Below are 13601 nucleotides of genomic sequence, written 5' to 3' on the forward strand. Positions count from 1 at the left end.
CAAAAGAAGTCTTTTTCATTTTAGAATGAATTAGGAATTGTGCCATTTTTGAAATATACTTTTTTAGTTGTAGAGATGACCCAAAACTGTTATCAATAGATATTGTTGAATCTTTTCTTTGAGAAAATTTAGCTGTTAATGGTACTTTAGAAAAACTGAGCCAACATTTTATTTTTTCAAGATGCTTTAAAATAATGAGGGTTCTGATTAACAATATTCATTAATAATTTGGTAATAATCGGGGTTATAAGGAAATGGATCAAAATAAAGCAAAATATCAAATGAGAAATTATTCAATTCATTTAATTAAATATAAATAATCCTTATAAAAATTGGCCTATCTTATTTAGATAACTTGAAGCAAAGTGGAAAGTAATACATACTTGGTAGAAACCTCTCTTTTCCAAATCTCTCCTACCAATTACGATACTTTCATTTTCATTTATCTTTAATGAATGAAATGTAATTAAATGAAACTTTAAAGGCTGACCTATGCTTGACATTGGTGATGATTCCTTTTCATAAGCTAATCAATCTCAAATCTAATTTGAATGTGAAGTTATAAAATTTGGAAAGCAGTCCATCCTTACTATGGCCTACAAACTGTGGACTTCAATTCTTCAAGTGAGTTCACTGACATGGATGCTCTCTCCAGTGATACAGCCTAACAACCCATCCCAGCTTCAGTTGATAGATTTGTAAGATGCTTCAGCCAACAAGAAGCATCCATTAGTAGCCTCTTAATAATGAATGTTGTCAAGCTAGGTGTCAGAGAGTAGATATTCTCTGTTCACATACTTCTATATGAAACTTTACCAGCATCATAGGGCTTCTCAGAGTTTGTAATGATATTCAGCAATCCATCATCACTTATACATATGAAAAATTAGAGTAGAATGGTAGTTTCTTCATTCCATTTTTCTTAACTAGACTATGAAGAAAAATATGATCAGATTAGCTAAACAGATAGTCCTTGACTGAGCAGATTGGTACATTTCTGGGGCATAACATAGATGGACAATGAGTTGGACCCAGTATCAAAGAGTAGGAAAAGAACAAGCTGGATTGCATTTGGAAAAATAGTACAGTGATTTCAATAATACTAAATTGCTAAAAAGACCAATTTCTTCAACACTGTTGTTCTATTATTATCCAACAATAGCTATGAATCCTACAAATCACTGTCTTCAAGGAATCCAAATTTTGACTGAACCAAAGAACATTGGGAACACGCATCCAAGTGAATTCATAAAAGAAACAGTCTTTTTCTTTTATATAGTAAACTAAGACATTAATCAAGACATTCTCAAGAAGTCCCTCATACATGTATGACGGAAAACAAGTTGAGCTACTTGTATGGCAAGAAAAAGGGATAACAGAGAAAAACTCAAAAGCCTGGACTGGCATGAGTGACACACATATACCCATACACACAGATATACATGTGTATATAATTATATTACAAAATATGGCATTTATATCACAATCCTTATAACTTTTATAAGGATTGTATATAATGTTTAATTGTGTGTATATTAATATGTAATTTTATTATATAAATGTGAGTAATATTATATATCTAGAGTCTTTTTAGACTTGCTTTATTCCAAAACTTGTAATCTCTCAGAGACAACCTTTATATCATTGAAGAGATGAAATATGGCAAAGGGAGGTATTTAGATATGCTGAAAAGAGATTGGTTTGGCAGGCAGGATATGTAAAAGTATATGCATGTATATGGGTAAATGTGTGTGGGTTGTTCTATCATTCAGCAAAGATATTGGAGTGGTTGGCCATTTCCATCTCCAGTATGTCTCCATTTTACAGATGCAGCACTAAAGTACAGAGAGATTAAGGGACTCCAGAATGTTAGGTGGAAAATCTTTGAATCACTTATGGGAGAACAGGTCTAAAATTTGTCTAAGGTAAGAAGGCTGCTCTTGGCACCAATGGAGGGAGTTCCCTTATCAGTGATCTATTCATATAGATAGATCTATAGATTAGAGTGTTTATATATGTGTGTGTGTGTATATATATATATATATATATGTATATGTATATATATGAATTCATGAAGCATTAGACTACAAACCCCATTACAGTTTATATCTTATCTAAATTTGTATATCTTCCCCAGAACTTAGCAAAGTCCTTGGAATAAAGTTGGCACTGAATAAATATTCAATTGAATTAAATTTTGAACAATTAAATTTTGAATTGCCAGTGTCAAATCAAAAAAAATTACTTTCTTGGCTTTAATATATTTACCTGGATTTCATATTTAATTTGTTTCTAACATATTTAGCTTGATCAGAAATACACTATGCTATAGATAATTAAGTAAACAATAAAACAAAAAATCAATAGTAGTCTATTTGGTCCTTTATGCAGATATTATATTCTTAGAGACTAAAACTGAAAGGTCTGAATTACTGCTATTGCTTTAAAACATCATTAATAGAGCATTTCTATATATTATTTATACATGTACTTAGCACCTCTCTTTGAAAGGAATTCCAACAATGCTTTATAAAATAAGCAATTTGACTTAGCTATGGTCTCCTTAGCCAATTCTTGGATGGCATGTAAGAAGCCAGGCTCTTCCTGGGTAACATATAATCAATCATCATATGTTTGCTTAGTTTACTATAATATATGAATTTGAATATACATGTTTGTGCATATTCTATCAAACCAGTGTCTTTACATAACTCAGTACCTCCCTTGGTTATATTTCATCTCTTCCTTGAGATTAAGGTTATAACTGAGAGATTACAAGTTTTAGAAAGAAGCAGTTAACTAAAAGGGCAACTAGGTGGCACAGTGGCTAGAATGCCAAGCCTGGACTCAGGAAGACTCATCTTTATTAGTTCAAATCTATCCTTAGACACTTACTAGCTGTGTGATCCTGGGCAAGTCACTTAACCTTGTTTGCCTCAGTTTCCTACCTATAAAATGGTTTGGCAAACCACTGCAGTATCTTTGCCAAGAAAATCCTAAATAGGATCTCTAAGAGTTAGACACGACTGAAGCAAGTGAACAATTAACCAATAAATAGAAGTGTGATTCTGCAGTGGGAGATCCTGTGATACAGTAGAAATAGTTCTGAACTTTAGAGCCCAAGTTATTGGGTTCAAATCCTTGGCTCTCCTTCCTCCCTTTGTAAACTTGGGCAAGTTAATAACCTGTATGAACCTCATTTTCTTCATCTTTACAATAATGGCATTCGCTTGGTACAATGGAAAGAGCACTAGATTAAGAGTTAGAAGATCTGAATTTAAATCCTGGTATAGGTGTTTGTGCATGTGTATATTTATATAAAATAGGAATTGTTCAGTCATTCTGTTGTGGATGACTCTTCATTACATGGGGTTTTCTCAGCAAAAAATATTGGAATGGTTTTCCATTTCCTTCTCTGGTAGATTAAGACAAACAGAAATTAAATGACTTGCTCAGAGTCATACAGCTAATAATTATCTGAGACTAGCTTTGAACTCAGATTTCCTCTGTTCACTGAGCCATTCTGAGTACTTTGCTGTATGCTAGAGGAAATATGTAAGTTTAAATAAGATATAGCCTATTCCTTAATGGGGATTTATAGTCTAATATTTCAGTATTTCATGTGGCTACATAGATATATAACCAAAATGCATATATATTACATATACACATTATGTATTGCATATTGTATGTATAGTACATATATACATGTATTCCTTAATGTGCTGCATATATACATGCAAATAAATACTGATATATGCATGTGTATGCTTATATAAACTCTATGTACATATTCATATATAAATGTATGCCTCTTTGTGCCTGCTGTTTTATATGTACTTATATACATGTGTGCTTACATGTGAGTTTGTATGTATGTATATTACTTTCCCTCTCTTAACTTCAATTTCCTGTAAAAAGAAGAGATTAAATTAGATGACCCAGGAGCCCCTCCCAACTCCAAATCCAAGATCCTGTGACTACTGAGATCCCTTCAAAATTGAAATCTACCATCCATCTTTATTTTAATGTAGGAAATATATCCACTTAAAGATTATTTCATTAGAATATTGCCCATACAAAAGGAAACTTTCTCTAAAATCTCAATTGGCTGTTAGTGGGACATCTAAAAATGATGAATAAAATGATAGACATAAGCACTGGGCCTCATACTCTGATCCACCTCCCCTTCTTCAAGGGATTAAAAAGTAGGCAGATTATATTATTAATAATCATGTTATATATTTTATATCTAGAGTCCTTTTTAGACTCTGGATGTGTGTGTGTGTGTGTGTGTGTGTGTGTGTGTGTGTGTGTGTGTGTGTTGCTCAGTTATTCAAGTCCATGGGGCATCTTGACAAAGATACTGGGATGATTTGCCATTTCCTTTCTCTATTTTACAGTTGAGAAACTGTAGATTGAGAAACAGGGATTAAGGGACTCTAAAATGTTAAGTGGATACTCTCTTGAGCCAGAAATTGCTAACATGATGCTTCATACATTTTGATTCCGCTCTGATTTATCTTAAATGCCCTTACTACTTTCTGGAAACAAGACAATCAACCATGTTCTTACCAATCAAAATACTTCAATACTTTTATATACCTGTGATCTCTTATGGATACTCCATATGAAAATGCACTCATTCCTTTCCATCATCTGCAACTTTTATTTATGTCTTTTCCTATGTACTCCAATATTCTGGAGGCTTTCCTTCAAATCTAGCAAAATGCATGAATACCAATAGAATTAAAAAACAGGCTGCTTATTGGTTATCCCTTGCTTGTATTACATATCTATAACATCATTTTTTCTCAGTCATGTCTCTCTTATACCACCTTCTTTACCTCCCTCCTTGTAATTCTTGATTGATTATAGAAATCAATTTCACTCCTGCCCCAATATAGACTTCTCCACTGCACTTTTAATGACCCATAATTTTAATTCTTTGGAGACTATAATATTTCATAACTTCTAAGCATATAAATTGCATCATAAAGAGATTGGCCTTTGTTTTAGAGAGAAACTTAGTATCCTTAAAAGTAATGCTTAACAGGACCGGTAGATTGTTTTATACTTCAACAACAATGCTATATGATGATCAATTCTGATGGATGTGGCCATTTTCAACAATGAGATGAACCAAATCAGTTCCAATAGAGCAGTAATGAACTGGACCAGCTACACCCAGCAAAAGAACTCTGGGAGATGACTATGAACCACTACATAGAATTCCCAATCCCTTCATTTTTGTCCATCTGCATTTTGGATTTCCTTCGCAGGCTAATTGTATGCTATTTCAAAGTCTGATTCTTTTTGTACAGTAAAACAACTGTTTGGATATGTATATATATATACTATATTTAATTTATACTTTAACATATCTAACATGTATTGGTCAACCTGCCATGGGGGGGCGGGGAAGGAACGAAGTGAAAAATTAGAACAAAAGGTTTGGCAATTGTCAATGCTGTAAAATTACCCATGCATATATCTGGTAAATAAAAACTATTTTAAAAATAAATAAATATGTGCAGTTCTTCTTAAAAAAAAAATAATAATAATTCTCAACATCTCCTATTCAATTGTAGACCTGTCTCACTTTCCAGTTGTAATGTCTATTCCAGATATATTTATGGAAAGGACAGCTGAAGAGGCTGACCATCCAACTGCTGAAGATTTAATAATAAAAAATTAAGAATATATTCAATTCTTGCTTCACAGAGGTAGAACCAAAATCATTAAATCCTGAAATTGGGTAGGGGACCTTAAGACCCCCACTTTCAAACAAAATACCAAATATCAACCAAATGTAACTGAATTTCCTATTCTTAAAAATTATTGATCACATCATCCATTTTAAGATTATATGAATGGAAACTTTGAGAGGATTACTCATTTAGAAACTGTTACCTATGTTGATATACTGTTCCAGAGTTAAATTTCTGGAAGTCTATGAAATTGAAGTTTTGAGAAATATCTAGATGCTTAAAAACAACTAATACAAATAGTTTAGATCCTTGCCAAAAACAACAACAACAACAAAAAAAAAAAAAAAAAAAAAAAAAACAACTTCATGTCTTCCTATGCAACAGATTTCTTTGGCTTAATTATCCAGTCAAATAATACAGCTTTCTATTTTGTATCACCTGTCAAGATTCAGCAAAGCTGAGTCATCTAGTGCCATAAGCCTTCAGTGATGTGACAGGATGGAGAATAAAAACTATTTATACAGATGTATTAGACACAAAGCAAAATTTTTCCTTAGTTGTCCAAGTAACTAGGGCATAAGCAGAGTTTTGTCCTGAATTATGAGGATATCCCCTAAATTCTTAACTTTGTCTCACCAGTTAGAAATGTTTCAGAGGCAGGAGTTTCTCCAAATTCATTCTTCCTCTTATACTCTCTCCCAAAAAAATTATAAATGCTTGATTTGATCAGAACACTGACAAGTAACACATTTGATGACAACAAATGCTTGTGTGTATGATATGATGGCTTCCACATGCCGCACAAAAGCCAGTCCCATTACTTTGTAATCACACCTCATGTGTCAGGATGAGGAAAGCAGCTGTTCACCAAGAAAACAGCTGAAATCAACTTAGAGAAAAAAAAGTATTTGCAATCTCTATAAGTCCTATAATTATTAAATAGTCTTTGTTAAATAACTTTACATTTAACATCTGTTCATAGTTAATCTTATGAGTGGTTTACAAGTTTTAAGACTTTGGTTTGAGGTTTTTTGCTTGTTTTGTTTTTATAATGAATTTTGGACTCTAGAACTTAGTTAAAGTCATGAAGCTGTTAGTTTTCAGCTGTTAGTTTTCCTATTCAAAAAGCTAGAGCCCACGATTAACATGTTTTTGACATTTCAAAATTTTCTGTTGACTATAGACTATAGAGAATAATTGAGTGATTCCTAATATGTGATTCCAAAGAAAGTAGTAAAGGCAAACTTTTGAGTGAGGGTTATTGTTTACTCAATGGTTTTGAGTGAGTAAGCTGGTACTAGTCATTTCCCCTCTGGGGTTTTTGTAATGATAGTCTACCCCTTTTTTCCTGGCTTTACATAGACTGCTCATTGGGAAGTAGTAATGTGACCAGATGGAAATACCATTGCATTGGTGAACATGCTACTTAGTTTATCCTTCTTTAGCCCACTGCTTATTAGTTGGGTTATTTTTTGTACTTCTTAATGGCATAGTTTTTTGATGGGCCTAATTATCTACAAATTAATTTTCACAAAAGGAGATATTTTATTGAATGTTATCCTTCATTGAGAGCTTGCCCAAAATGTCTCTGCTGAAAGCCATGTAGAGCCCTTCACAGAATCACAGGTTTAGAACTGGGAGAGACCTTAGTGGATGTCTGGTTCAACATAATCATTTTGTCAGTGAGGAAACTGAAAATGAAATAACTGAGGGGAAATAATTTGCCTGAGGCTTTTCAGGAAGCAAGGAATAGAGTGAGCATTTAAGCACAGAATAGGAAAATTGGAAGAAATGTCAAAGCCCAAACTAAACGTGAATGGAATCCCTACTATAAAATATAACAATAAATTATAATCTAGTTTCTGCTTGACCACTAAGAAAGGGAAAGCCACTATCAATAGACAGTCTATTCCACTTTTTCTGATACAAATGTTTTTCCTGGTAATGAGCCTAAGTTGCCTTCTTTGAAACTTCCCCTATGACCCCTGGTTCTGCCATCTGGGATCAAACAGAACAAATCTAATCCCTTCTCTGAAAGATAGTCCTTCAAATAATTGAAAAACACTTGTCTCCATGAAGAAAATGACATCTAAATGGAAAGTTGAAGGGAGAGAGGGATTTCAACAGGCATAGATGAGTATTTAATGATTAATTCTCATTCCTGGATTAATCCCTTCCTCTATACATTTGCTCAAACCCCATTCTTGGAAAATAACCTTTTTTTATATCTCTGCCTTTTAAAATTATTTTCATCTTTCAGAGACCTACTTAAGTAGCATTTCTATGTAACCTTTTTATGATCTTTCCCTTCAATCTTCATCCTCTATTGAAAGTATTCTCCCCTTATTCTCCCCCAAATACTTGAGCATTTTGAACCCTACTATCACATTCTATCTTGCATCATTTTTATGTTTGTACATATATCCTCAGGATCTTAGTTTTTTCTTCATTGTATTGTTTGAGACTAATTCATTGTCTTATATAAAAAGAAAAGTTGGATGGTAAATGTTGAATTTAGGGATTCTGTTTACAAGAGACTTAGTGTATTTTACTTCTATATGTGTTTATTTGTGTAGTTTTACTTTTCTTTTTTTCAGTAATACGGAGAAGGAGGTAAGGGAAGAAAATTATCAGATTAAAAAAAATGTAATTCAAAAAACCATAGCAGGTATCAAGAAGACATAATGGAATAGAATCATATGAAAGATAAAGATTTTAAAGGTCAGGAGTAGGGAAGAGGTGGTTAGAGATGAGAAGACAGGGAAAAGTAAGATGAGGAAGGATTTTTGCCATCAGAGTTGTAGACCCTAAGCTGTAAGAATAGGGAAAAATGATCCAGATATATAAGTATAATTAGGCCAATATCCCCAAAGAAATAAAAGAAGAAAAGGATCTATATATACAAAAATATTTATTATAGCTAAAAACTAGAAACCGAGGAGGTGTCCAGAATAGCTAAACAAATGAGGGTATATTAATTTAATTTATATTGTTGGATGCTAAGTGAACATAGTAGATAGAGTTCTAGACTAGGAAGCAGTAAGAGCTAAATTCCAATCTTGCTTCAGACACTTATTAGGTATGTGCATCTGAATGAGTCACTTTCTCAACACCTTAATTCCTTTATCTGTAAAATGAGAATAACAGTAGCATCTGTCCCACAGGGTTGGTTGCTGTGAGGATGAAAGGAAAAGGCATACATGTAAAGAAATTTGTAAACCTTAAAGTGCTATAGAATGCTATGTAGCTTGCCTTTTAAAAAGAAAGTTTATAACAAATTCTTTGTTATTTTTAAAGCTATATACTACTTGTCTGTTTCCTTCTCTTTCATGAATAAAATCAATGCTTAATTTTAAAAAGAAGAATAGGGTTTGGGAGCTGGGAATTTATATATCATGGTGTGGAGGATTGAGGTCCCCCGCTACCCAGGATCCTGTAATGACAGCATAAAGAGTGGATATGGGGCAATAATGTCAGCTTTCCTGGCTCCTTCACCCCCGTCATAGGGGACCTCAACGTATAGGAGCAAGTGCTCTTTGGACATCTGGATCAGTAAATAACTGGTGTTCTAATCCTCCCCAGAAGATAGCCTAAGTCCCAGGTATTCAGAGATGAGCCATATCTAGAAGACATTTCAGACATCCTATTATCTTAGTCCTAGAAGCACAAGACTCCTGCTACTTTTGCTACCCCAAGGTTTGGTGTTGGAGAGATAGACTCAAGTCCCCTTGGAAGAAGTGTGCCTTTGGCACACTAAGGTCTTCCATGTAAACAACTGAAGTCTCAGGCTCAGGAGTGGCACAAATCAGTGTCTTTGGATCTTTCTAATGGCTGGTTAAAATAAGTCAGTCATCTCTTATCTCTAAATGCAAGCTCTGTACATGGTATCTTTGACATCATTTTCTAATGAATGGTGAATTGCTTCATTTGATACACTGTGGAGTCAGGCAGCCCTTGCTGCCAGATACCCTGACAAGGCAGGCTTCAGGAGGGCAAAATGGGAACAACTCAGACCACAGAGGAGATCCTTAGGCTGCTGCCATGATTCCAGTTAATGGGGATGACATTAAATAACCTCCTACCTCAACAATAATGTAGAACGCTTTAGTGTCTAGTGATGTCATCTTTAAACATCTAATATGAGAGAAGGGTAGAGAACAGAAAAGATAACCTAGTGTATTCCAGGGTGAACCTAACATGATCCAGTTAAGGGGATGTTTAATCAGTTCAGTTTCAAGTGTATTTTATGCATTAGAGACCCTAAACATTAATTGCAAAAATAACCTGGGAAATAAGGACACTGTATTGTGTTTTCCATGGTGGTGATACTGCCGTATTTGAGGGCATACAAAGGTAAGTTAAAGACACAGTTTCAGCTTTTCCTCTGGGTTCTCTTATTTTTGTTGGCTTCGGTTTTCAACATGTATTTCTTGGGTGTAGTGAATTCTTTGTTTAGTATTCCTGGATCAGCCTCCAAATGTATCATAGTTACAAGAATTTGAATATGCAGCTTGTTGGTTTTAATGTTCTTTAATGGCTCTTTGGGAGCAGTTCTGAATTCTGAGTGATAGAACCACTGTGACTTCAGAAACTCATATCATCTCCCCTTTCCACAAAATAAGAGTATAAAGTAGCAGTGTTTCCAGCAGCAAATTTTCTGTTCCTTTACTTATTCAATGAGTTATAATGTACTTGAGTAAAAGTAACAAACCTTTCAGTCAGGGTTGACAGCATCTGTGAGCACAGTATTGAAACTTTGTTCAAAAGATGAGCACTTTATACTTCAAATAAAATCCTCATACTCCTTCCAGGTATCATAAAAGGGAGAATGTAAAACCCAGAAGAAAACAGATCCCATTTTGAGTTTTCTCTTTAACACTTCTTTTCAAGCACCTGGTCCTTGCCTGAGCTGTTTAAAAGTGGTTTGGACTGAATACCTGTCACATATTGGCTAAAAAGTGGAATCGATGACCTTTAAGGCTTCTTCTGAATCCAAATCTATGGTTCTATATAAGATTTAATCCAAAATATTCCAACTTTATTAAGCCATAGAGAATATATTTATTTATTTATGGGCTAATTTGTGGGTCAGTAGGGTTTGACTGTGTGGGGAAGTTTTCCTTAGTGAGACTAGGTATACACATTCATATATGTGTGTTTGCGTGTGTGTGTGTGTGAGTTTTAGCTCTTCGTGCTATTGAGTAAATTATAATTTAATAATAACTCAATAGAGTTGTTCAATAATATTTAGAGTTTGTCAAGGATGGTGTTTTTATTGCAAAGTATTTTATATCAAACATTTAAACTGAAATTTAAACAAAAGTTTTCTAGCCCTTCTAGCAGTTCTTTTCAATTAAAAAGTTTTTAGTCTCTAATGACAAGTATGCTATTTCACTGAACATTATTTGGCCTCATACTCTGGTAAGATTGTTTTTAAGTCTCATTCTGTTGGATCGTGAGCTTTATAATGACTTTTTGAAGCAGATATGAAATTGTCAGGTTTCTTATCTCCTTAAAGAAATTTTGATGCAACATTACCTATTGAATTATTTTTTATACAAAGATTTTCCATCTTTTTCCAAATCTTCATCACTGATCATTAACATCTAAAATGCTATTTGTCATATTTACTTAGAAACAAAACACATTGAAAAATATGGACTCATTGCTCTGTCTCATAATTCACTATACTAATCTATTTTAATGCCTGGGAATTTAGTGTTGAAAAATTGTGTTGCATTAGGAAAGAAAGCAATAATTCAAGTATTACTTTTTTAGTAAAAGTAACAAATATTCCAAAGTTGAAAGAATCTATAAGCACAATACTGAAACTTTATTAGATGAGCACTTTATGCTTCAAATAAAAAAGCCCTTTAAGTCATTCCACTAAAAAAAAAATCAACATTGTAAACACTCTTTAGTTAACCCAGAACAGTATATAGTACTTTCTTAGAAATAGGTTATCATACATCTGTATGTGGAAAAAATTGATCTAGCAAAGGAATATCTATTTCTTCAGTCTTACAAAAAGATTCAAAAGTATCTAAGAATCATTACGTATTTTCCTCAGCAATTCTTACTCAAATATAAATATAATGACAAACAATATTCCGAAAAATATCACACTTTTAGTCAGTATGTATGTATGTATGTATGTATTGTGTATATATATATATATATATATATATATATATATATATATATATATATATATATATAATTGTGATTCTACACTAGACAAAGCCCAGTTTCCTTCAAATCTGATTCTATGAACCCATGCTAATCTTTGTGGTCTTGCTGTTCTCTTAATTATTAGCAGCATGTCTTCTCTATACTATGAATCTGTGGCTAGGGCTGTTCAATTAAAGCTGATAGCCAGGTCCCTTGACATCTTCCCAATTCAGTCCACTGTCATAGCCTGTTCTACACACACACACACACACACATATATATATATATATATATATATATATATATATATATATATATATATATATATATATATATATATATATATATATATATACTTCTGCAGAGACTTACATTCCTGAGAATCCCTTAATGAAGTGCCATTTCCAGAACTACCAATTCTTAACAATTCATTCCTTGCAATAGTCTAGCTGCCCAAAATAATTACAAACATTAAAGGGAAAAGTGTCTTTAAATCCTTTTTTTTCCCCTTTTCCACAGGGTCCAGTAGCATCCCCTTCATCTGTACTGCCTGTCCTTTCCAGTGGGCAGAGTGTCCCCCCACCCCCTCCTCCTCCTCCACCTCCAGGACCACCTCCAATCTTTGATAATGAAGATAGAAGAGAAGAGTCCTCACCATCACGATCTGCTTTGTTTGCTCAGCTTAACCAGGGGGAGGCAATTACTAAAGGTTAGAGAACAAGAACAATAAGCTTTTCCCTCCTATTTAGTAACACCGGTTGTATGTCTTCCTAACAGTTCATCACTCTTTATTCTGATCCCTGGTTAGCATAAGTGAATCATTCTATTCTTATACTATATATAATATATGTGTGTATGTATATGTATACATACACAAATATTATTGGATGAAAAAAAATTACCCTCCTACAGGTAAAGTAACTCAATAGAGACACCATCAGACTTCAGGGGCTCCAAGTTCAAAATCTGCCAATTACAAACATATTATGTAACTCTCCAATGCTTTAATTTCTGCCTCTGCAATCCAAACCTCAGATAAACATTATAATTAGAGATTTATGAATGTAGTAGTGACTGTGACTGCTGTCATGGAATTTGCACAATAGTTGAAGAATTATAATATGAATCCATCTCATGATGTTCAGGTAAGGCATGGTTAATGAAGGAAATGAATTCCAGGCATGAGGAACAAATTGTGCAGAGATACAGAGGGGAAAGATGGAGTATTCTATGTGAGGAACAGAAAAAAGGCAAGTGTTGCTGAATCAAAGAATAAATGAAAGGGATTAATGGATGTTATTCAATTTTCAGTAATAGTTGCTAAAGGCTGAAAAAATATGACAATATGTTTTTGATTTACATAGATAATAATGTGTGAAGGAGAAAATATATACTAGTCAACAAAGGTTCTAGTCCTAGCCCTCCTTAAAAAAATCCTTTACCACTTTAGACCTCAGATTACTCATCTGTCCAATAAAGTTGAATGTATTATTCTAGTAGTAAGCTAGGAAATGTTTTACCTTTATATAAATAAAAGCATTACCCAAGTCATTTTTTATTTCATTTAGTTATGTACCTATAAAACATGAAATTCTACCCATCACCTTTGGATACTCAAGGCAAAGGTATTTCAATTGGTAGTATTAATAGCTAAGTTATTATTGAGATTTCAAAATGCTACAGCTAGCTAGATGGAGCAGTGAATAAACCACTGGGCTT

General features: G+C 33.4%; 1 protein-coding gene across 3 annotated transcripts in view; it reads left to right on the forward strand.

Moving 5' to 3' along the window:
- The window catches only part of CAP2 (cyclase associated actin cytoskeleton regulatory protein 2), a 163848-nt gene that overhangs the window by 138087 nt on the left and 12160 nt on the right, over positions 1-13601 (forward strand). For all 3 annotated transcript variants that reach the window (XM_074272336.1, XM_074272318.1, XM_074272327.1), the window contains one exon: positions 12402-12591. In XM_074272336.1, the coding sequence (XP_074128437.1) occupies positions 12402-12591 (190 nt within the window). The remainder of the gene's footprint in view (positions 1-12401; positions 12592-13601) is intronic.

Source organism: Sminthopsis crassicaudata, chromosome 1 (genome assembly GCF_048593235.1).
Source record: "Sminthopsis crassicaudata isolate SCR6 chromosome 1, ASM4859323v1, whole genome shotgun sequence".
In the NCBI taxonomy this organism is placed as follows: domain Eukaryota; kingdom Metazoa; phylum Chordata; class Mammalia; order Dasyuromorphia; family Dasyuridae; genus Sminthopsis; species Sminthopsis crassicaudata.